General features: G+C 33.2%; 1 protein-coding gene across 3 annotated transcripts in view; it reads right to left on the bottom strand.

Annotated features, from left to right (window-relative positions):
* Window positions 1–285: 285 nt before the first annotated feature.
* The window catches only part of dbr (debra), an 83,940-nt gene continuing 57,195 nt past the window's right edge, over window positions 286–27,030 (bottom strand). For 2 of the 3 annotated variants that reach the window (XM_075296835.1, XM_075296836.1), the window contains exon 7: window positions 286–1,629. In XM_075296835.1, coding sequence (XP_075152950.1) covers window positions 1,533–1,629 — 97 coding nt within the window. In that variant the 3' untranslated portion in view covers window positions 286–1,532. The remainder of the gene's footprint in view (window positions 1,630–27,030) is intronic. The other variant, XM_075296837.1, reaches the window with a different exon arrangement.

Genomic DNA, 27,030 nt, shown 5'->3' with positions numbered 1-27,030 from the left:
TTCTTTTAAACGAATTTATTTACACAAAATGTTTTTTTTTATTAAACGGTCAACATGGCCAGCAAATTAATGATTTTCTTGTAATTATGAAAACAAAGTATATTTTTGTTATATTTTTTCCATATTTTTTTTTTTTAATTTTAGAAAAATATTTTGTTCTTAGATAAAACAATTTAAGAGAATTAGATTGATATCTTAGAATATTGATCAGTCTTACAGAACTTATCAAATATTCCAATTCCACGAAAGGAAGAAGAAAAGTATTTCAGAAACAACTAAAAGTACTAAATTTAAAAATGGCGCCCGAGCAGGGACGTGTTGTAAACGTATATTTTTTTCTAATTTTAAGAAAAGTATTTTTGTTTAAAATTAATTGATATCTATTATCAAATAATGGGATCGGCTTGGCATCAATAATACTACATATATTTAAAAAAAGAGACAGATTGCTTTCATTCGGTAACTTTCAATGTAGGTTTAGAAATCAGTCTTAAAGAACTCTTCAAATACTGACCTCCATAGATTATAGTTATTGACGAATTTATAAGTTGATCGATAAACAATGTGGGCATTGATACATAAATATTTTACATTAGCAATATTATAGACGATTAGTAGTATAAAGGCTTGGCAATTTAATAATAGTCCAATATATACATGAAATAAGAAAAGTTGGGCGGATTAAAAACTAAATCCTTAAAAAATCCAAAAGTTTTCAAATGATTCCACCAAGATTTATGAAAAAGAGGAAAATAACCAGCTTCTTCTACCTTCAATGTAGGTTTAGAATTCAGTCTTAAAAAACTCTTCAAATACTGACTTCCATTGATTATATAGACGAATTTATAAGTTAATCGATAAACAATGTAAGCATTGATACATAAATATTTTACATTAGCAATATTACATTAACAATATATAAAAGCTTGGTAATTTAGTCCAATATATACATGAAATAAGAAAAGTTGAGCGGATTAAAAATTAAATCCTTAAAAAATCCAAAAATTTTCAAATGATTCCACCAAGATTTATGAAAAAGAGGAAAATAACCAGCTTCTTATATTGCAATATGTATAAGATTCCTGGATAAACAACGATTGAAATTTTATTTTAATCCATCTTTCTTGATAATTCTTGATGTTTATTTTGGTGCTTCCTTAAAATTGACAGTTATCATCTTCCTTGATATTATCCTTAATTCAATAATTTTGAACATTTGAATCGCCCTTTAATAGTGTATACCGTAATTCCACTTGAAATTCCAATTGTAAATCTAGACAGAAAACTTCTTTCGCCGTGTGAATTGTTCAGTTTCCAAAAATTCATGGAATTTTTGTTATTAATTGATTTGATCGAATATATTCAGCTCGTCCACTATTGGAACAAATTTTCTTTATACAATTTCGTATTGCCGAAAAGATTTCATTTTTACTATTCCAGTACGGTATATTGATACTTGATTTTGGGACTTGAACTCTTGAAGAACACATAGGAAGAAAATCCCATGTGGGATTTTAAAATTCGGTATATCTTCATTGTCTGCCAATTAATTTTATAACTTTCGATTGGATACATAAGTAATTGATATATCTCTTGTAATATTCTAAAATGTTGGATGAGGGATTTCTGCTATAACGTAGAAAATATTGAGGGGATTACTGATAGTAGGGTGATGTAAGTATATACGAAGTAATTTGAAAGAAAAATCTTCATAAATAAAAGAATAATTTCATAATAAGAAAATTATATATGTAAATTATATGTACTTTTCAAAATATTGTTTATTAATCAATGCAATAGTTAAAAAAAAACATGTATTTAAATTAACACCAGGTACGTTAAATACTCAAAGAGATTAAACAAAAGTAATTATTCTGAATTATTCTACAATAGAAATAATTCGCTCGCATCCAAATCCCAGACCTTTCAGTCGTAGAAAAAGGATTTGGTGATTTCGATTGTAATACAAAGTGCAACATTTACGAAATTGTTTGCAAAATATAAACGACAGTATGTATCTTTCGAATTTAGGATCCCTGACAGTATATTAAGATAGCAACCTTTTTAGGCTGATAGTATAATTAAATATATACTATAATACCAATTAAGTGAGTGTAACCCTAGAGAGAAGATGCAGATTAGATATAAACATGTAATTTTTATTACACCCGCAAAGACAAAACCACTTGAAAAAATCTGTAATGGTTTTCGATTTACTTATGTAGGATGTCGTCCTGTAGGTCCAACGTATTAACGTCCCATACTAAATGTACGTTATGCTACAACACGATACGCTACGATACAGACTGATGCAAGACATCAAATTGACATTGACGAATGGACAGAAAAAGATGAGAGGACAGTCGTTGATGACATTCGAGTTTCAGTTTCGCACGTAAAGTTGTTTGTTAGTAACTCGGGCGTTTTTGGCGGAAATTTCTAGAATTTTTCCATTTCTACTACGGACATTTATTTACCGAGTTTTTATATCCCTTCACAGTGAAGGATTTGAAAAAAAAGAAAGGAGAAAGACATTTTTTATTTTTACGTGCTAGCTGATAGTCTGTTCATTGTTGGTTTTGTTGTTATATTTCTGCAGTGTCCGCGGAGGATCCAGGGGATCCTCCACTACCCAATAGGCCGACTGGAAGCCCTGGTGACAGGTCTATAGGCAAAAGAGATTCAAGTTTGGAAAGGACCACAGGCAAAATGAAGGAGCGGCGAATTGAGAGCAGTACGGCTATCAGAAATGATATTGTAGACGCGATACCAAAAACTGATGTGAACGCCACCGTCAATAATGACAATTATTTCTATGACGACGGCTACCCCGCCCATACATGGTGTACGTAGATGTGATCTCTTCGAGTGACATTAGACAACCATTAAGTTTAGTTGGTTTGGCCAGAAAAATTAGAAATACCGGACGTTGAAGGGGTGACCAAAATTGGATTGGTAGAGGGAATGTTACATTCACGAATGCGAACAAATGGATACCATCCGAAAATTTTTTCACACTTTGTCTCCAAAATGGGGGTGGTATACCCTGTGGATACCGACATATCAGAAGAGGAGATAGTCAAAATGTTTAGAAGCGAAGGAGCAGATATTTTGAAGGTCTTTAGAGTGAAGAGAAAAGAGAGGGATGATTTTTTCCCCCACAAAAACAGTGAAGATATCATTTAAGACGCTTGTATTGCCCGAATATGTTTTGGCATACGATTATGCGAGAATAAAAGTTATGCCACATATCCCTTTTTCACAATGCTTCAGGTGTTACCGCTTTAATCATTTTGCCAAACACTGCAAGCAATCAGCTGCACTATATAGCGTATGATTTACCCAACACACGTTGGTAGAAAATTGTCCATCTAAAAACGTCACTTGCACGAAATACAAAGGAAACCACAGTCCAACGGATAAAGATTACCCAGCTAGAGCCAAAGTTTACAACAGCAGGCACACCTTACAACAAAGCTTAAAACAGATCTTTAGAGTGAAGAGAAAGGAGGGGGATGATTTTTCCCCACAAAAAGAATGAAGATATTGTTTAAGGAGCTTGTATTGCCCGAATATGTTTTGGCGTACGATTATGCGAGAATAAAAGTTATGCCACATATCCCTTTTTCACAATGCTTCAGGTGTTACCGTGAGACCAAAATCAAATACCCAACAATATTTTCGAATCGTTTTTACATGCTCGATGAAGAAATCGAACAGAGTTTTCCATCGCTACCTAAGAAAACGAATCATAAAACCATAATTGTGCTTAAAAGTAATATAAGTGATTCTGCAAGATTTCTTCATTCACAACAGTCATTTTTTAGAATCGCCAAGACTAGCTTCAGGTGTTACCGCTGCGAGAAGAGGGAGAGGTCTTTATTGCAGCAAATGGTCATTTTTGTCCGTGTACTTTTAACGTGAAAAGAGATTACTTACGGCATAGCAAAAAGCATTGCTTTGTGTGTAAAGCATTATTTAATAACTTTCACGCATTACGCCATAATTTAAAAAGTGAACACGGTGTTAAAAATAGTCTTCAAGATGGGAATAACACATTTGTTGCAATAAATGATGAAGTGGTAAAGAAAAATCATTATGAAAGGACAAATGAACCTAAAAAAAAATTTTACCAAAAAAATTGAAGAAAACGTGAACGAAATATTTTCCTTTTTCAATGCGAGAATTACGTCCTACGAATATATCAACAGGACATCTATTCTCCTACCGAAGGAGTTCTTGAGAGAGGCAAAAACTCCACAGATTAGACTCCTAAAATCCAAACTAGATGAACACATCTGTTTGAAATTCAACATAGACCTAACAGCGGAATATGTGAAACCAGTGCTGGAGGCTATTTCCGAAGGTCCGTTATCCAGCCACAGCAAAAATGACGGTGTAAGCGAACCAGCAATTATTAACCATTCTGCGAAAATGAAATTGCTTACACAGGCTGATGACGTCGAAAAAAACTTTTGATGAGCAGTTAGATCGCATAATGACCAAGCTATCAGAATTTCAGGAAAGGGATTCTGGGTGGGCGTTGCAGAAACTCATAAAGTTAGAAATTAACATAAACAAAGCCTATCTACCCCGTGGATCACACTTTATTGAAACGCCAAAAAATTGTGTGTAAAGCATTATTTAATAACTTTTACGCATTACGACATCATTTAAAAAGTGAACACGGTGTTAAAAATAGTGTTCAAGATGGGAATAACACATTTGTTGCAATAAATGATGAAGTGGTAAAGAAAAATCATTATTGTGAAGGCTTTAATGTATATGTTCCCATGAAAAAAGTACATGAAAGGACAAATGAACCTAAAAAAAAAATTTTACCAAAAAAATTGAAGAAAACGTGAACGAAATATTTTCCTTTTTCAATGCGAGAATTACGTCCTACGAATATATCAACAGGACATCTATTCTCCTACCGAAGGAGTTCTTGAGAGAGGCAAAAACTCCACAGATTAGACTCCTAAAATCCAAACTAGATGAACACATCTGTTTGAAATTCAACATAGACCTAACAGCGGAATATGTGAAACCAGTGCTGGAGGCTATTTCCGAAGGTCCGTTATCCAGCCACAGCAAAGATGACGGTGTAAGCGAACCAGCAATTATTAACCATTCTGCGAAAATGAAATATTTGGGAAATAAAGAATGTGTGTGCTTGGGACACTAACTATAATTGAGTCCATACTAAAGAACCAAATGAGTGGTTATAATAAATGTACTGAAAATTAGTTACTGTGATCATCTTAATCACTCATACCAACTAATTTATTTGCTATAAATAGTTGCTTGAATTTTGTGAAGTCATCAGTTTAAATTTTGAAAGATGACGTCCAACAACAATTTGGTGGAAACATTTAACTCATAGAGTTACAAAAATGTATTAAGCATAAAGGATATGATCCCATATTCTGAATGTGCTATCAAAGGAGCCTATAAGACGACTACGAGATATGGAGAACAAATTGAAGTGATAAGAATTTGTTTAAGCTAGAGTTAAGACAAATTGTTCATAAAGATTAATTTTTCCCCATATTTATCATAAAAGAAAAAAACAAAAATAAAGAAATAAATATGAAAAATTAAAATGCGTATTTGTTTTGTTTGGTTCACGAGAATTGATTGAGGGAAGGGCTTCCACTCACTTCATCTTAAAGTAATTAAAAATTAAAATTTTTAGTTTGTTTGGATTCAAAAAATTTGTTTATGCTTGCTATTGTAACCGGAGTAAGAAGAAACAATTCACTTTCAATGCAATTAAGTCCAGAGTGTTTTCTAAACAAATATTGAAAAAGTGTCATACATATCCCGAATGTAAGGGTTGTTGAAAAACGTTTCATATGAGGAAAATATTTTTCTTAATTCACTCGCATTTAAATCTCAGTGAAGTTAAGAACAAAAATGCAAAATTCCCAATTGCAAAGAGAAATTGATGGCGCCATCAATGATGCCCTGAATTCACCAGGATTTTGGCAGTATTTGGAGTTGGAAGAAACTCCAAACGACAACTCCCATAGCGTGGAGACATCCATGGAGGACAATACTCAAGAAATCTCGCTCCAGTTAAGAACAAACATGTAAAATTCCCAATTGCAAAGTGAAATTGATGGAACCATCAATGCCGCCCTGAATTCACCAGGATTTTGTCAGTATTTGGAGTTGGAAGAAACTCCAAATGCCAATTCCATTAGCGTGGAAACATCCATGGAGGAGGACAATGCTGAAGAAAGTGGAAGGTGCGATGTGTCCATGTCACAAAAGGTGGACATGGAAATGGATGAAGATGCAAGCCTTTTGGAATGTGGACAACGTTTCACAAAATCCTGGTTCGAAAGTCTTAGGGAGGAATTACCCGAAAGGGCGGTAGTTACCAATGTAACCATTCTACCGCCTTGGAACAATGAAATAGAGAGAGACAAAGAATGGGGAAATCTAATGAACACTTTTATAGAGTATGATCGCCAATATCCAGCGACGGTGGATGCGGCAATAATATTTTATATGAAGATTATGGATTTTTTTAATCCTTAGTTGTTTATTAAGTTCTCTTGAAAATTTTTAAAGAATAAAATATAGATATAAATATAAATATATCTAGTTAGTAAGTTATTGAAGTAATAAAGAAAAAATAAAGCACAAAAAAAAACAAAATATTTATAACATACATTTTTCCTTGAGTGAGGTCTTGCTTCACTTTCGATAGAACTTCTTTGAACAAAATACTTAAAAATTAACAAAAAAAGAAAAAAACTATGTACCATGGCTGAAGTAAGAAGAAATTAAAGAAGGAGTTTTCTTTATTTTTTACTTGTGATTTCAACGTCGGTCAGTAAACACGACTTTTGATTTTCTCGAGATTTTCAATTTTACAGTTAAAAAGATTATAAAAAAGAAACAATGGTGCGTTATAACTGTCATTTTTGTCCGTGTACTTTTGTGAAAAGGGATTACTTACGGCATAGCAAAAACCATTGCTTTGTGTGTAAAGCATTATTTAATAACTTTTACGCATTACGCCATCATTTAAAAAGTGAACACGGTATTAAAAATAGTGTTCAAGATGGGAATAACACATTTGTTGCAATAAATGATGAAGTGGTAAAGAAAAATCATTATTGTGAAGACTGTAATGTATATGTTCCCATGAAAAAAGTACATGAAAGGACAAATTAACATAAAAAATTTTACCAAAAAAATTGAAGAAAACGTGAACGAAATATTTTCCTTTTTCAATGCGAGAATTACGTCCTACGAATATAACAACAGGACATCTATTCTCCTACCGGAGGAGTTCTTGAGAGAGGCAAAAACTCCACTGATTAGACTCCTAAAATCCAAACTAGATGAACACATCTGTTTGAAATTCAACATAGACCTAACAGCGGAATATGTGAAACCAGTGCTGGAGGCTATTTCCGAAGGTCCGTTATCCAGCCACAGCAAAAATGACGGTGTAAGCGAACCAGCAATTATTAACCATTCTGCGAAAATGAAATTGCTTACACAGGCTGATGACGTCGAAAAAAACTTTTGATGAGCAGTTAGATCGCATAATGACCAAGCTATCAGAATTTCAGGAAAGAGATTCTGGGTGGGCGTTGCAGAAACTCATAAAGTTAGAAATTAACATAAACAAAGCCTGTCTAACCCGTGGATCACACTTTATTGAAACGCCAAAAAAAAAAATAGCCTAATAAACGCGCTTGTCTCAATATTCAAAATCGAGAGGATAACTTCTGTTTCAAATGGTGTCTGGTTGCAGCTTTATATGTAGAGCCTCTTAACGACGCTACTCGGACAACATCCTATAGATGAGATATAAGACAAAATCGAATACAACTTTCATCCGATATAGAGCTTATATTTGACGGCCTACAGTTTCCTTTGGCGCTTGCGGAGATTAAAAAGTTTGAAAAAATGAGATATGGAGAAAAAATTGTATTACAATTGGATGACAGCATTTTGTACCTACCGGCGAGATTTCTTTCCCTTGGTGACGATGCCATGAAACTCTTCAGCGATGAAGCGTTTGCTGTGGTTAAAACGCCCCTCCGTGAAGAAAGCGATAAGAATTTGTTTAAGCTAGAGTTAAGACAAATTGTTCATAAAGATTAATTTTTTCCCCATATTTATCATAAAAAAAAAACAAAAATAAAGAAATAAACATAAAAAATTAAAATGCGTATTTGTTTTGTTTTGTTTTGTTTGGTTCACGAGAATTGATTGAGGGAAGGGCTTCCACTCACTTCATCTTAAAGTAATTAAAAACTAAAATGTTTAGTTTGTTTGGATTCAAAAAATTTGTTTATGCTTGCTATTGTAACCGGAGTAAGAAGAAACAATTCACTTTCAATGCAATTAAATTAAGAGTGTTTTCTAAACAAATATTGAAAAAGTGTCATACATATCCCGAATGTAAGGGTTATTGAAAAACGTTTCATGTGAGGAAAATATTTTTCTTAATTCACTCGCACGAGATTTACTCAGTGAAGTTAGGAACAAAAATGAAAAATTTCCAATAGCAAAGAGAAATTGATGGCGCCAACAATGATGCCCTGAATTCACCAGGATTTTGGCAGTATTTGGAGTTGGAAGAAACTCCATATGACAACTCCCATAGCGTGGAGACATCGATGGAGGACAATACTCAAGAAATCTCGCTCCAGTTAAGAACAAAAATGCAAAATTCCCAATTGCAAAGTGAAATTGATGGAACCATCAATACCGCCCTGAATTCACCAGGATTTTGGCAGTATTTGGAGTTGGAAGAAACTCCAAATGTCAATTCCATTAGCGTGGAAACATCCATGGAGGAGGACAATGCTGAAGAAAGTGGAAGGTACGATGTGTCCATGTCACAGGAAGTGGACATGGAAATGGATGAAGATTCAAGCCTTTTGGAATGTGGACAAATTTTCACAAAATCCTGGTTCGAAAGTCTTAGGGAGGAATTACCCGAAAGGGCGGTAGTTACCAATGTAACCATTCTACCGCCGTGGAACAATGAAATAGAGAGAGACAAAGAATGGGGAAATCTAATGAACACTATTATAGAGTATGATCGCCAATATCTAGCGACGGTGGATGCGGCAATAATATTTTATATGAAGATTATGGATTTTTTTTAATCCTTAGTTGTTTATTAAGTTCTCTTGAAAATTTTTAAATAATAAAACTAAATACTTACGCCATCATTTAAAAAGTGAACACGGTATTAAAAATAGTGTTCAAGGTGGGAATAACACATTTGTTGCAATAAATGATGAAGTGGTAAAGAAAAATCATTATTGTGAATTCTTGAGAGAGGCAAAAACTCCACTGATTAGACTCCTAAAATCCAAACTAGATGAACACATCTGTTTGAAATTCAACATAGATCTAACTGCGGAATATGTGAAACCAGTGCTGGAGGCTATTTCCGAAGGTCCGTTATCCAGCCACAGCAAAAATGACGGTGTAAGCGAACCAGCAATTATTAACCATTCTGCGAAAATGAAATTGCTTACACAGGCTGATGACGTCGAAAAAACTTGTGATGAGCAGTTAGATCGCATAATGACCAAGCTATCAGAATTTCAGAAAAGAGATTCTGGGTGGGCGTTGCAGAAACTCATAAAGTTACAAATTAACATAAACAAAGCCTGTCTAACCCGTGGATCACACTTTATTGAAACGCCAAAAAAAATTGCCTAATAAACGCGCTTGTCTCAATATTCAAAATCGAGAGGATAACTTCTGTTTCAAATGGTGTCTGGTTGCAGCTTTATATGTAGAGCCTCTTAACGACGCTACTCGGACAACATCCTATAGATGAGATATAAGTCAAAATCGAATACAACTTTCATCCGATATAGAGCTTATATTTGACGGCCTACAGTTTCCTTTGGCGCTTGCGGAGATTAAAAAGTTTGAAAAAATGATATATATCGAAAAAATTGTATTACAATTGGATGACAGCATTTTGTATCTACCAGCGAGATTTCTTTCCCTTGGTAACGATACCATGAAACTCCTCAGCGATGAAGCGTTTGCTGTGGTTAAAACGCCCCTCCGTGAAGAAAGCGATAAGAATTTGTTTAAGCTAGAGTTAAGACAAATTGTTCATAAAGATTAATTTTTTCCCCATATTTATCATAAAAAAAAACAAAAATAAAGAAATAAACATAAAAAATTAAAATTCGTATTTGTTTTGTTTTGTTTGGTTCACGAGAATTGATTGAGGGAAGGGCTTCCACTCACTTCATCTTAAAGTAATTAAAAACTAAAATGTTTAGTTTGTTTGGATTCAAAAAATTTGTTTATGCTTGCTATTGTAACCGGAGTAAGAACAAACAATTCACTTTCAATGCAATTAAATTAAGAGTGTTTTCTAAACAAATATTGAAAAAGTGTCATACATATCCCGAATGTAAGGGTTATTGAAAAACGTTTCATGTGAGGAAAATATTTTTCTTAATTCACTCGCACGAGATTTACTCAGTGAAGTTAGGAACAAAAATGAAAAATTTCCAATAGCAAAGAGAAATTGATGGCGCCAACAATGATGCCCTGAATTCACCAGGATTTTGGCAGTATTTGGAGTTGGAAGAAACTCCAAATGACAACTCCCATAGCGTGGAGACATCGATGGAGGACAATACTCAAGAAATCTCGCTCCAGTTAAGAACAAAAATGCAAAATTCCCAATTGCAAAGTGAAATTGATGGAACCATCAATACCGCCCTGAATTCACCAGGATTTTGGCAGTATTTGGAGTTGGAAGAAACTCCAAATGTCAATTCCATTAGCGTGGAAACATCCATGGAGGAGGACAATGCTGAAGAAAGTGGAAGGTACGATGTGTCCATGTCACAGGAAGTGGACATGGAAATGGATGAAGATTCAAGCCTTTTGGAATGTGGACAACGTTTCACAGAATCCTGGTTCGAAAGTGTTAGGGAGGAATTACCCGAAAGGGCGGTAGTTACCAATGTAACTATTCTACCGCCTTGGAACAATGAAATAGAGAGAGACAAAGGATGGGGAAATCTAATGAACACTTGTATAGAGTATGATCGCCAATATCCAGCGACGGTGAATGCGGCAATAATATTTGATATGGACATTATGGATTTTTTTTAATCCTTAGTTGTTTATTAAGTTCTCTTGAAAATTTTTAAATAATAAAATATAGATATAAATATATATAGTTAGTAAGTTATTGAAGTAATAAAGAAAAAATAGCGGATATGGAACTCAGTCAAAGTCATTAACCTTAACCAAAGCAGAGGCATTACTTATGCAATAGGTATAATAAGGGGAATACTGATGGTATTGTGAAGAAAGTATATACGAAATACATTCAAAAAATAATCTTCAAAAAAATATGAGTATAAGAAAAATATATGTAAATTATATATATTTTTAAAAACATTTTTTTTAATCAATGAAGTCAAAGTGTGCAAATGGGGTACTCCCACATAAGAGTTGATGTGACAACGTCATATGGAGTAACACGCCGGAATATGTGCGACGTATGCCATATCAATGTGATTGGTTTGGACACCACAAAAGTGCCAGTCACTTAAAAAATAGTAATGAAGTGGTTAGTCATGTTTTTAGGAAAATAAATAGTATGTTCAAGAATCATGTTTTTAGGAAAATAAATAGTATGTTCAAGAATCGTGTTGTTACATATGAGCTAATTCATATTTTAGTGTGATCATTCACACATTCCATTCATTTTGTTGTTGTACATGAAATTGCATGTTAACATTCTCAACATTTTAACATACGCTGTATCTGCACTTAACATTGTTTTGTTTAACATTGTTATGTTGGTTCATCGACATACTTTGGCATTCGATGACTGCATCAACATATGCATATGTCCAACTGACCTATATATTATTGCCGTTCTTGTTACTCTTAATAGAACATTGAACTAAGCAAGAATATGGACAAATGAGTTCAAATCAGAGCAATGCTGCGCAGACAGCATAAATGCAATTATAACGTAAAAAGTGAAAGTAAGAGAAAGAAAGAGAAACATTTGTGTGTAAGAATGTGTGTAAAATCCATGACTTTTCATTGGTCAATTCATAAATGTAAATATATATTTGTAAATTTAGGACTGTAAAATTGTAAAATAGTTTTAAGAAGAAATTGGTATAAAAGACCTTGAGCCCACAATAAACAGAGATTGATTTAGAAACCAAAAGAATCACTTGTGTGTTTCATTCAGTTCAATCTTCACATTACATGGCGATCCTGCCAAATTGATGCGTCCCATTCGCATTTAAATTAAAATAAAGAAAGAAACATAAACAATAATTAATACTTTATAACTCGTATTGAAAAAAAAAAAAATAATATAAAATAAAAAATATTCAATTGATGGAAGATACTGCCGGGCAGTCCAACCCAAGCCGAGGGTTGTGGATTCCAAAGTTGGACCAAAACCACTGATGATAGAGGAGTATAAAAAAGGAGAGGAATCCAAGCGAAAAATCAGTAGCCGAAAATACCAGAGGTAAAATAAGGACACGTGGCGGCTACACGTGGAGACTCCGCAAGGAGAAGGCGCTTCTTATCAGAACAGTAAAGGCCGATTCACCACCTGCGTGGGACTTAGCAACGCGTTACTGGGAACGCATAGACGCCATAGACTTTTTACTTCGTCAGTACCTTGACGAAAATAAAAAGCAGAAAACACAGTAATAATGAAAGAATATTGATAAAGTTAAAAAAAGGCTGCATTGATCTGCAACCTCACCGGCTAGAAGGCATTGTTGCTCTTAAGTAGTAGGTTAATGTCGATTCTAATTCAATTTTAATGGGTTTAAGTCCGTAATGTAAACAATTACACAGTGGGGTGGGTTGTTTAATTTGCGAAATTAAATTGTTGTGGAGAATTTAATGGGTTTGAGCAAAGACAATAAACTTGAGGAAGATAGGAAATTGGCTTGCGTCATACCAAATGTTCCATTTACCATGTTAGTTCCATACATGTTTGTAATTTTTTTATTTATTTTTCGTTTTTATGTTTTAAATGAAAAACTTAATTTTCTTAATGAAACAATGTTAAATTTTAGGCTACAACAAAAAAATTACATTTTCCCCTTTATGGAAATTTATTTCGCGCACTTAATTTATTTTTATTTGCATTTTAATGCTATGACAATACTTGTCGTATACGCGTTTGGTTCGAGTATGAAACTAACACGGTAAATGGTTTGATCTCCTCAGTAGCCAATTTCCTATCTTCCTAGAGTTTATTGTCTTTGGGTTTGAAGACGTAAAGTAAACACTTGATCGGTAATGCTGCTTCTAGATTAAAGAACTAATTATGTTTTAATGGGTTTGAGGACGTTAAGTAAATATGATCGGTTCTTTTTTTATGAAATTTAATTGGTTAGTGGACTTTAATGGGTTTGAGGTTTAGGTAAACAATCTCAGTGTGGTTGGGGGTGTAAAAATATGTGGTTTGTTTATGAAATTTTAATGGGTTTGAGTCCGTTAGGTAAACAATCTCAGAGTGGGTGGGATGTAAAAATGTAGTATGTTTTCTGGACTTTTAATCGGTTTGAGGACATTGAGTTAACATTCCCACGGTGTGTTTGTTTATGAAAATTTAATGGGTTGGAGAACTTTAGTGTGTTTGAGGATGTTAAGTGAACATTCCCACGGCGTGATATGGAAGTTCAATGCAGAAAGAGTATGGTTGATAAAGTATAAAAGTTCGTCGCTATATTTTATGCTAATCAGAATATATTATGTATTGAAATTATTGAGAGATGGCGGATAACGCAGATTTGATTGCTGATTTTAACAAGAAAAATTTGAAGAACATTTTTCACTTGAAGGATATGGAGGCGAACAAGGACTATGAGATCATTGGAAGCTATAGAACTTCTACAAAGTATGGCGAATCGGTGGTTCTCAATCTGAAGGAGGATGATCAGATGTTTTATTTGCCGAAGAGGCTCAACACCTTGAGCGATGACTCCATTCATCCAATGAGAAAAAAGATACTAACCATACCCAATAGTGTAAAAATTTTGGTTTAAGTAAAAATTAATGTTTTATTTGATGGTAGTATTAATTAGCGCACAGAAAGGAATTTGTTTATATTACATTACAATCGATATTAATCGAGGCTTGACTTCAATGAGAAGTCATGGTCAATTAGAGGGAATGTCTTTTTTTTTGAGATATGAAAGTCATTGAGGTATAGTAACACTAAAATGGAAATAGTGTTCATAAAACTGCTGTAAAAGAAACAACGTAAGAAAATGGAAGCAACAACCAATCGTCAAAGGATGACCAAGGTGGAACTTTATGAAACGAAAAGGATAATAAGAATATTAAATTATACTGACTATGAGCCTGGCAAATCCGACATAAATTATGTACCAAAGGATTCAGGGCATGAGGACAAATATATCGACGATATTGAACAGGTGATGGAGTTCAGCCCCAGTGAAAGTTCACAACCGTTATATCCTGTGGAAAGCGACGAAAGCATCGATTCAATACAAAATGGTCAGAGGATTCCACAATCGTGGCTGAACTCTTTGTCTGACCGATCACCACCATTTTCTTCACGTGCGAATATATTACTTAGAATTATATCGGGGTATGATGAACTATACCCTGAAGTATTAGATACCATAATACAAAAATTTTCTCCGGAAGAATACTCATTTTATATGAATATTATTATGTCGTAATTTTTAAAAATATTATTTTAAAATAAGATTATTAATATAAAGAAACAAAAATTATATTGTCTTTTCAATTGGGTATAAGGAGGGATGGGGGAAATTGTTATGACAGCTAAAATTGAAATCATTTAACTGTAATAGAATTGCAACATAAGTTGAGTTTACAAGTAATTTTGCCAATGCAAAATTACCTTTTTCTGCTAATTGCACAACAAATTTCCTCACACCTACCTTTTTGTTCATTTTGCAATATAAAATCTTAAACTGCAATCCAATCTTTTTCCAATTGCAAAATACCTTTTCTCATACTTATCTTCTGTTTATTTTGTAATTCTGGTACATTGAATCTAAAAATGCAATCCCAACTGCTGCCAATTGCAAAACACCTTTTCTCACTTACCTTTTGTTCATTTTCTAATTCTGATTCTTTGAACCTATAATTGCAACTCGAGCTTCTGTCATTACAAAATCACCGTTTATTCACATGACCCAATTAAAGACCACCATTTGTTTTTGGTAAATTATGTTAACATAATGCACTTTGTAATAGCAATAAGAAATATATTATAAACAAATTTGAAAAATAAAGATCAGATCATATCTCAACCTCAAACGAACTACATCGTTTTTATTTATTGCGCTTTCTTATTATCTTCGAAATATCGAAGCAATAAGGGAACGGTTTTACTGGAAATCACAAGAGGAATAACAAAACTAAGGATGGTATACTTACAGGACAATACCTCCTATCCATATGCTATGATATCCCTAAAAGTGGATACCATGCGGATATTTATAAACAAAAACCTTGTTGAGAATTAAGAGCCTGGCAAACCCGACATAAATTATGTACCGAAGGATTCAGGACATGAGGACATATATATCGACGATATTGAAGAGGTGATGGAGTTCAGCCCCAGCGAAAGTTCACAACCGTTATTTCCTGTGGAAAGCGACGAAAGCATCGATTCAATACAAAATGGTCATAGGATTTCACAACCGACCAGTGGTGCAGTCAGTACAAATCATTCAACCACCACCACCATTTTCTCCACGTGAGAATATATTACTTAGAATTATATCGGGGTATGATGTACTATACCCTGAAGTATTAGATAGCATAATACAAAATTTTTCTCCGGAAGAATACTCATTTTACATGAATATTTTTATGTCGTAATTTTTAAAAATATTATTTTAAAATAAAATTATTAATATAAAGAAAAAAAATAATTTTATCGTCTTTTCATTTGGGTATAAGGATGGGATGGGGAAAATCACAAGAGGAATAATAAAACTATACAAAAAAATTAATACGATAAACAAATGCATTACAACAATGAATAAAATAAACAAATGAATGCTAAGGAATAATTCAAAGTAGCTTCATTGATTTTACGTAAATGGTTTAAGCGCTTGCCACAGATCTTTGGTTTGATTTCTGCGTTAATCTGAATTTAAGTGTAAGCGATATAGGTTCAAAAATATTCTCCTGTTCGGTTTGTATGGACATTTTCGCATCCTTCACATCTTATCGAAGACATGTAAAGCATCATAGAAGATGTGGTGTGTGTGGAAGGATGCTTTTGAATAAGCGTGCGTTATATTTTCATATGGAACTGCATTCAGCTAACGGAGGACATGGGTTACTGAATGAAGATCTTCAACATTCACAACATCAACAAGAAAACCCTAAGTTGAAACCAAGCTGCTCATCGGAAACACTTAATCAACCTCATGCACACATGCATTCCCATTAGCATACAGTACTCTATTTTTGATCCACTTGCATTCTCGGTGCATTCATATTTTGTTTTTGTTGACGCAGGTCAGTCACACACTTGGTAGTGACTGAGTTGAATGCACTCAGTGGAGTTCCAATTAGATGTTGGTGGCATGTGACACTTTTCATTGGTTTAGAGTTTCCAGTTGGGATTGCATACATTGTTTTGTAAGTAGACCAACTGCATGAACTCAGAATTGAGTCAAATGACCACCAATAGGAATTAAGAAAGGCCTGCATCTCAAAGAAAGTAAAAGTATTGGTAAAATGTAGATCAATTTTTCATAGAAATATATGCATGTATAAGTGAGCTCCATAGTTCTATACTCCATTTATTGAAATAGTATTAGTACATTTTTCACTCAATAGTCAATAATTCTAAGTTCCAAATTTTGTATAAATTCATTGCATTTTCGAAAATAAAATCAGAAAGATATTACACAGAGCCTAAACAACTGGCTTTTATTTTTCTCTTCGTTGAAGTGGCACTGTAGAGTGCCTGCAACAAAAATTAGCTGGTCTAGTGGCGCTCTTAAGCGTCGGCCAAAATTCGGGAAGGTAGGGATTTAGGAATCTCTGCATAAATCCTTTTTTTGTTTTTTTGTGTGAACACTTGCCTACCTCACGGCAAATATCCTTTTTGTTCTTGGTGACCGTTTGCCTCCCACACGGCAAACATTACAGTACATCAGCAGCACATGATGCAAAGCGGTGGTTCCGGCCAAAATCAACAGGGTCAACATCAACAAGAAAACCCAAAGTCTGTTTTTAAAAAATAAATAGTGGATTTAGGAACCGAATGGCTACATATGAGGTAATTCATATGCCTGAGGATTGTTTAGATGTAAATATGATTTTCACGAATTTGGGGATAAGTATGAAACAATTAGTACTGAACTCACTGGCTACGCATGATTACATTAATAGGGGAATATATTAAATTTACGGAAGAAGAGCTCCACATGCAATCCATATATCACACATCAAACATGGTAAAAGTAACTCTCACAGACAACGTCAACGATGTTTTGGAGGCACAGTGTGAAGAAATTAAAGCCAAAATGAGTGAGTTTCAGGAAAGGTATTCTGGGTGGACCCTCACCCGCATTGAAAAATTGGAGATACATATAAACAAATGTGCGGTGTTAAAAGGGTCGCAGTATATCCCCACCCCTAAAAAGCGTTGAAAAAAACATGCACCAACATTCAACATTTGAGAAACATGCAAATTAACAACTCATAAGCCAGAACGGCGAAATCCTCATCGGAGAATGGAAAGTCAAAGAAAATACCGGCCCACAGGAGAGATGGAGTAATCAAACCAAACCTCAACCATCGACCAACAGAGCTTGCAAAATCCTTTGTCTCAGAACACTGATACAGTAAATAATTGTGACAATAGAGATAACATAGAACTTTTTGAACCGTTATTACCATAATCACTCATACCAAGTAGTTTATTTGCTATAAATAGTTGTTTGAATTTGGTGGATACATCAGTTTAAATTTTGAATAATGACGTCCAACAACAATTTGGTGGAAACATCTAACCCATTGAGTTATAAAAATGTATTAAGTACATAGGATATGATCCCATATTCTAAATAAGCTATCAAAGAGCCTAGACGACTACGAGATATGGAGAAAACATTGTATTGCAATTGGATGAGAGCATTTTGTGATGTGGTTAAAACGCCCCTCCGTGAAGGAAGCGATAATATTTTGTTTAAGCTAGAGTTAAGACAAATGGTTCATAAAGATTCATTTTTTTCTCCATATTTATCATAAAAACAAAAATAAAGAAATATATATGAAAAATTAGCTAATGTGTAGATGTATACTATCAAACGTAGATACATTCCCTAAGATTTGGTAACATCCTTGTGTTAATGTACTTATATGTATCCATTTAGTACACCAATACTAATGCATATATGTTAGCTTAATATTTTTATGATGAAGATTATTATTCATTGTGATACCGGCAAACCGGTCAGACTGAATAAAAAGGAATCCCATACAAGCATACACGACAATTTGGCGACGAGGGAAAATAAATAAAACAAAAACAAAGAAGAACCCGTATTGTTTTATGTATATAAGAAACCCCATCTTGTTTAACAAAAAAGTTAAGTGGAAAAAATAAAATAAAATTGGCATTTTGTGGAAATGGCTTTAATCGAATCTATAGAACAATTTTCGGTCTGAAATGATTTCGAGGAATGCCTCAAAAAAATAGAACAACTGTTTACCATTAATGCTATTGAAGAAACAAATAAAGTGGCACTGTTTCTTACACTGCCAGGCCCAGAAACTTATAAAAAGAGTTAACTATAAAAAGCCTTTTAATACCAGATAAACCAAACAATAAATTATATAAACAATTAGTGGAAACCATTTCCACTTATTGGCATTTTGTTGTTTTAGTATTGTCAACTAGAATAAAATAAATTTTAGGAAATGTTAACGCAAGCACAATAGTTAATTTATAAGCTCAATGTCATTAATAAATTTCAGTCGTAGTCAAGTACTCGAAATGGTAGTTTCATTACAACCAACTTATACAATGATTGGGGTTTCAGTGGAAGCTGAAATAAGAAGCAGTTTTTAGGAGTTTTCTTATTTTTTTGTATAAGTTTACTTATAGAATTGTATCAAGTAAATTAAGTCAGTTAGAAAACTCAATTAAAACAATAAACATCTATTTTTGTTTTGGTAGTAGAAGCTACAAACGAAAATCTTTGTTTTTTTATTCGAGTAGCAGAAGCTACAAAAAATAAAAGGTATATGTGATTTATGCAGTAGCAGAAGCTACGAATAAAGCGACCCAAAAAAGGTGTTTATACAATTTTTTTTAAAGTACATACAATCCTAAAAACTTAACTATTAGACTCTTAAAATGAACACATCTGTTTAAAATTTAACATAGACCTTACAGCGGAATATGTGAAACCAGTGCTGGTGGCTATTTCCGAAGGTCCGTCATCCAGACACATCAAAAATTAAGGTGTAAGCAAACCAGCAATTATTAAATAAAATTGCTTACACTAGCTTATGACGTCGAAAAAGCTTTTGATGAAAGAAACTGATAAAGCTAGAAATTAACATAAACAAAGTCTGTCTAATCCGTGGATCGCATTTGATTGAGACGCCAAAAACTAATAAACACGTTTATCTCAATATTCAGAATCGAGAGGATAATTTTTGTTTAAATTAGTGTTGCAGCTTTTTATGTAGATATAAGTCAAAATCGCATACTTTATCTCAATGAACTCCATCAGCCTAATAAGTGGCAAACTAAGTCTCAAAATCTGCAATTGGGCACTATAGTCGTAATTAAAGATAGCTTGCCTGTCATGAACTGGCGACTTGGTAAAGTCATTGAAACTTTTCCAGGGTAAAATGGTTTCGCCAGGGCAGCTTCGGTAAAAACATCAACCTGTATCATTAAGCGAGCCATCCACCTACTCGCTATTCTCTCTCTAGTTTCCGCTCAACCAAAGCGCCGCATCCAGCGACAAAGACAATGGTTCACCACCACCAAAACGTACCAACCTCAACTTACCATGTAGTTCATAGCCTGACAGCATGGTAAGTTGGATTAGCACTTATTTAAGTCCTTTTTAAAGAAAAAAGCCAACATGTGTATAGCACCACAGCCTGCTCCAAGATCAACATGGGACATTTCAGTGGACCCATCCTAATCCGAAACATCTACGACATTATACATAACAAGAATTAGCTTATGCGAGCCTTTCAAAATTACTCACGACCCTCCCCGCTATAGGGGCCGCAATATGTTTATTCGCCATGATTTATTTATTTTGTTTGGCAAAATTAAATAAATCTCAAATAGAACAAAAATTAAATTTCAAATCTTCTTCCCACTTCATTCCCATATTTCAGCCAATCAAAGGTGGTAATTCATACGTCAGGTATTGAATGGCATGCGCAAGAAAATTTATGGAAAAAGAGTTCAACTGCAGCATAAGCAATTCCGGCCAAAAAATAATTCAACTATTTTATTTTCATTTTTTTTATTTTGTTGTTATTATTACTTTCTTTGTATTTACTATTAGTGTATAAGGCAAAACAAATTTAATAAAGTCGATCACTACACTTAAAAACCTTAGCGTTTTAATTAATGTGATTATTTTCTTTTCTTGGTGTACCACGTAGTAAAGAATCTTAAACCCCTTTAAAGGAAAAGTTCTGGTGTACTACCGGGACTACTTTTAAACATGTAGTGACATTTACAAATATTTGAATTTTTTTTTTAATTTCGGAATTCTTCCTTATCAATGAAATTTTGTATTCTCAAGAAAATGTTATAATAATATCTTTCTTTATTCATAGGATTACTACATTTACTTTTATGTATAAATTTATGTAATTTACACATAGACTTTAGACCTAAATAATTGTCCATGTTAATTTTAAGACATGCTTTTGTACTTATAAAAGATTTTACATTAAATGAATTTTTTCGATTTTGTGAATTTAAAAACATGAATCACTAGACTTTTGTTTTTGAGGGATGTTGAATAATAAAACGCTTTAAAGGCAGAAATGGGTCACATAAGGGACATTGTCAATTCCTAGGTACAAGCAATGTCATAGGCGACAGAGTAGGACAAATGTACCTTGGTATGACATAACATCCAGTCATACCCCAAACCATTAAGGTAAAATATTGCAATGACTCAGAAACCATAACAAAATATCTTTAAACATCGACATGGAAATTTGTCTTCTTCCCAATGATTTTTTTAAAGAACTTTCGGTCTCCGTGGCATGGAAAGGTTTTTTTAATATGTTCGCGCACTGATGATTACCGGGTCAAGAACTTACCAACCTGATAGATCTAGCCAGGGACTTTTCCATCGATCCATGCCAGATTGACTTTGTATTTCTCACGAATTGATTTCGACCTATTGTTTCAAGTTTGAGTTTTGCTCAGCGTGTAGCCGGCGCGTAACAATAATAGATAAAAAATATCTCAAAAACTAAACCCATAAAAGCAGATTCAGTTATCTATTTCAAGGTAATTTTAATAGCAATTTAAATTGTTTTTCGAAAACGGTATTATCTATTTTAAGGATAATAGTCGAAATAATGCTTTCGAGCATTATGAAAACATGATCTTACAGTGGACGGAGGTTATATTTTTCAGTGAGAGGATAGAATGCCTCATCAAAAAAGTTATACCGAAGTTGATAAAACAATATTTAAACAGATCCTGCAGGGTGAATGAAGCAAATATAATTCTGAAGCCGTTGGACTTGCCATCAAGCTCTTTATGAGCTATGGATGGTATACTTAGAGGATAATACCTCCTATCCATATGCTATGATATCCCTAAAAGGGGATCCATGCAGATATTTATAAACAGAAACCTCATCGATAATTACCAAATATAATATTGGTCTAATTACAACTTCGTTATTGTTAATATTTAAAATAATAATCTCATTCCGTTATCATATATTTTTCACCTATTTCCGTTTTTAAACCAAAATTGCAGCAAGTGTCATTAATCCGAGTAGAATTCATGAATAAATGCAAACGTATCAATAGCTAAATTTTTTTGTCGGTTTTTCTAATTATTGAAATGCATGGTCTGATTTAATAGAAACTAGCAAGTAAGCATTTTTATTATTAAAATTAAGTCTTAAGTCTTTTTAACCATTCTATAAAGAAGTAGTCCGGCGCTCGGCGCGTCGATAACTAAAGTTAAAGTTTTTTTTTCACTTTTGGTTGAAAGAGTCCAGGCGACTCTAACATATTATTTTTTTAACTCAAGGATTCAATAAAGTGGCAGTCGTTCAAGAGAACGCTCTTATTATTTAATACTACGCTGGTCAGTGACATAATTTTATGACTGAATTCTTGATCGACATTTGATTCCGTTTTTTTAGTAGCTCAATAAATTCGAGTTACATTGTTGCAACAGAACAATCACAATCATATGCTGCCAAGCAAATGTAAACATAGTATTTAGATTAATAGTGGTAAGTTATGGAGTGGACTCTAGGTCCAACTCAAATCGTAGATTAAAAAAATTTGTATAAAAAGGCAAAGATTAAAATAAAAATCAATCAGTGTTCTACACTAATTTGGAGTGTTTACATCTTTTTCGCATTGGCGCTTTTGAGTGCCGCGAATCTCATAATTTTTGCCAAGGCGCTTCTTTAGTGCCGCCTGAACAATTATTTTTTGGCATTGGCGTTTTTAAGCGCCGGCAACATCCGGGTGGGCAGGTTAAATATATTTTTTGAAACTTTATTATTTTACAATGTATAGGGTTTTTAAATTCTTTCAGTCGCTAAGCAACTGTCTATAGAAGTGCATCTTACAGCATTCATAGTGAAATGGAATAACAATATTAAGTAATTAAAAAAAAATTATCATTGAATTCAAAGAAATACCAAATCATGATTATTAATTCAGTGATATTACAAAAATAAATATCGAATATAGGGTATCGTCCTGACATATATAACAAAACTAATTAAACAACATTTTAGCTATTAATTAACAGTTTAACTTTACTAAGGGGTAAAGAACAAAAAATTTGGTTTGGAGGTTTGAGTGTCTTATACACAAAAATTTTTTTTTCTGGTTCAATCACGAAATTAATTGATCCAATTAATTTTTTAATTGAAATGTCTTCAATCACAGAAATGATAGTATCAATTAAAAAATTAATTGAAGTCCAATTAAAAAATGAATTGATCCAATTAAAAAATTAACTGATACTATTAATTTTTGTGATTGATTTTTGTTTCAATTAAAAAATTTGTTGAATCAATTAAATGTTTAATTGAATATTTTTTAAAACTCAATTAAAATTTTAATTGGAAAAATTTTCGTGAAATTTTTTTCTGTGTACAACCACTTAACAAGTTGTAGTGTTAATATGCCAGACGATTGTAGTTGTAACTCGATCTGTTTGGGAAATCTGATCAACCACAAACCCTTTAAATGTGTATTCAATGACGTTGGCTCCACAGAGGCCATTATTCCGATTTAAGAAAATTACATAATTTTTATCAATGTCAAACATATTCTAATAAATTCTACTTGCAGTAAACAACTCCATGACGTGGAAGGGACAGCGTTTTTACGTTATAAGTCTTGCGATGTCTTCATCGATGGAATACGATACTCAGACAACCGCACTATGTTCTGGGAACATATACACATCACCCCACCAGCCTTTCGAGGAGGAGGCAACCATCGAGACACTGAATTTGAAGAAATTAGCAGACTTTTACTTCGATAACAAGGAAGCAGTCATCATAGTAGAAAATGAAGCTGACAACAACATAAAACTCACTTCGCCATTACAGTTCTGACCGTCTTAATGATTACAACGTTTTGTGTTACCATAAAGATAAATCGCAAAAACATAGCACCAAATATCATCGTTCCAGCCACATCCACCTGCAGTTCCTTATGGCCGTCACTCTATTCCAAGGGAGAGGAATTACGTCGTCCACACCGCAAACGCCAACTCAAACATGCTGATGAAACATATACCCACCAATTTGCGATGCCATTCGACACGACCGATGAACCAGACAGGTTCATACGATCAGACACCACATATTGCAAATGCAGCATTTTTACAAATTAACCACACAGGCACATGTCGCATACACAGCACATTTCTTTAAGCCAACTACTACAAAAATTAGCTATAAAAATATTACCTCCCAAAAATTGTTATTCAGTAAGAATAAAACCAGCTAAATGGACAGTCGTCCATAAAAAAAAATATTTTTGTTTTATTCCGAGAGATCGATCAACAAACATAACTCGCTACGTGCAACCGGCTGAATAATGTGATAAGACACAGGTACACCTAACTATAATTTAGGCAATTTCAATTCAATAAAGTGACAATCGTTCAAGAGAACGGAACCAGATCACTCGTTCTTATTATTTAATACTATAAAGTAAAGAGTTTTAAATTATTTACAGTCGCTAAATACCTGTCCAATGAAGTGCATCTTACACCAGTCATAGTGAAATGGAATAACAATATTAATATTAAGTGTTTATTTTGTATAAAGGAGTCATTCTTCATATTGCGAAATGATCTATGTATGTAAGAGCGGAAAATATATTCAAATTACACGATCAATTATTGGAGGTTTGAATATCACACAACCACTCAACAAGTAAAGAGTTTTCATTTCTTTACAGTTTCTAAACAGCCGTTCAACAAAGTGCAACATCGACTCAAGAGGCAGACCCTATATGTGACGACCCTCCACTAGGGGATCGTATTAGCGTCGCTGCCATCTGCAATACCAAATGAATCAGCAATCCTTAAATACTTATTTCAATTTTCAGTTCCTTTGCCAACTCCAAATAAAGAAGGTCCACCGATGAAGGAACAGTGTTATTAATTGATTGAAGAGAAACTCAAATTTTATTAATTTATATAATATTATTGTACCACCCAGCTCTTAATAGATGATAGAATTATTATCTTAAACCCTGAGTATTGATATTGAAGTAAACCAACTAGACGTTTGCATACAATCAAATTGAAAGCAAACCATCATAGAAGTCTACCTATTGTCATATATCATTTTGGGATAAATAATTCTATCCTTCAAGAGATCTTTGGTGCCACGCTTTTAGCTATATAGTAGAAAATTAAGGGCGTTTTCGTTTCGCAAAAAATATGTTGCCCTGGTGTTACACTACTTTTTCCCTCATTGTATTTTCGCTCAAATAATAGTGTCATTCCAAAGTTATTGTTAACTCATAATATTGTGAGGGATACAGGATCCAAAATCTATGACAGTGTCTTTTATATTTGGCAATCAATTTCGAGAATGTTGCCCCTTTCTTCCCAATCGAAATCGCCATAAGATTTCTTCTACCATTCTTCACCCTTTAAAAAATCGCTTCCGCAATTGTATTCGATAATTTGGTGACTTCAAACTTGCGGTCACTTTTTATAGAAGAATATTCCATTCCTATGAGAGAGACTATTTCAAAAATTAGACTTAAAAGATGTATACAAAATGAGTTAGACGATATATCGAAGCAGATAATGGTAATTAATCCTTCACTTGGATTTTATTCAATACCAACGATTACCATATAGCTAGTGCTGCTGGCAATATTTAAAAAAAAATTATTCATATTATTATATCTGTGCCATCTTTAGATAGTCTTTTTCATTTTCTCGAAAAGTCATTGTCACTTTTATTAGTTTAGGCCAAATAAATCCCCTTCAGTCAAGCTCTATTGTTGTCAAAATAGAAATAGCCTATAGGAATGGATACGGATGACAATTTGAAATTGTAAAACCCAATATACATAGTATTGGGCTTTGGAATTAATTCAATAGAACCTTATTCTGCTAAATACAAATTAGTAAGTTCTCTAAACAATGAGAAGACATCATCTTGTATTTGGAATTAGCCAAGTGAAAGAGATTTAGTGGATTGGATACGCTCTAAGCGAAAGGATATAAGCTAAAGAATTGTCAAATTTTAGTACTTTTTATTCAATTAATTTATAAGTATTTCGTGGTCAATAAACCTTAATAGATATTAAAGTGGAATACTAGTAAACTAATATCCTAAATTTATGTATTATTCTATATAGACTGACAATGAAATTCGATGTGATTTACCAAGGAATTTCGACCATAAAAATGCATTAATAAAAGTTCAAAAAGTCTACAGGAACCTTGTCGCCCATCGGAGGGTTAAAGAACAACGAAAACCCCAGAAACAACCTACAAAAATCAAGACTTCACAAAAAAATGTTGAATAACAATTTTCCGTATAAACTCGCGGAATTCAAATGATTTTATTTTCCACCTAAACATTGATGACGATATGTCTGGAAAAAATCAACCTCAGGTACTGATTACCAATTATACGATTTGCATTATAGTTGCACACAAAAAAAATATCAATTAATTTGATTGTCAATACAATTAAAATTATGTTTAAATTTGAGTTAACAACGTTATTTGTAAATACAATTACGATTTTAGTCACTTTAGCAACCAATTTTGTTATATCAACAAACATTTGAACTTTGTTGAACTTAAAAATGTTCTGTAACAACAATTTATTATTAGCTCAAAATTATAATATTATTTTCTGTGTGTAGTCAAACTATCACAAATTTCAGGTTTTCATTTTCAGGCGCCTAATTAAATTTGGTCAGACGTACCACACTACCCAGCCACCTTAATGTAAAGATAATCATCAAATAGAGCTAAAAACTTTACAAGTTTATATGAAAAGGACTACGAATAAAACCATATAAAAAATAACTAAAAACCAAAACAAAAGTAAACAATCCTTAAGTAGTGCTGACATTCTTCAAGTATGAGCCTAATAAGTAAAAATTATGAACTATGGTAAAAGGCTATTTATTACGATAGTTTAAAATGGCAATAATATAAGAACGATTTGGATTCAGCTTAAAGAATCTAATAAGATTTTTAGATGTACTTGCAAACTAATGCAAAATTACATATGT

This window comes from Haematobia irritans, chromosome 2 (assembly GCF_050003625.1).
Source record: "Haematobia irritans isolate KBUSLIRL chromosome 2, ASM5000362v1, whole genome shotgun sequence".
In the NCBI taxonomy this organism is placed as follows: Eukaryota; Metazoa; Arthropoda; class Insecta; order Diptera; family Muscidae; genus Haematobia; species Haematobia irritans.
Note: the sequence above shows the minus strand (reverse complement) of the source record. Positions and strands in the feature narration are given on the sequence as shown.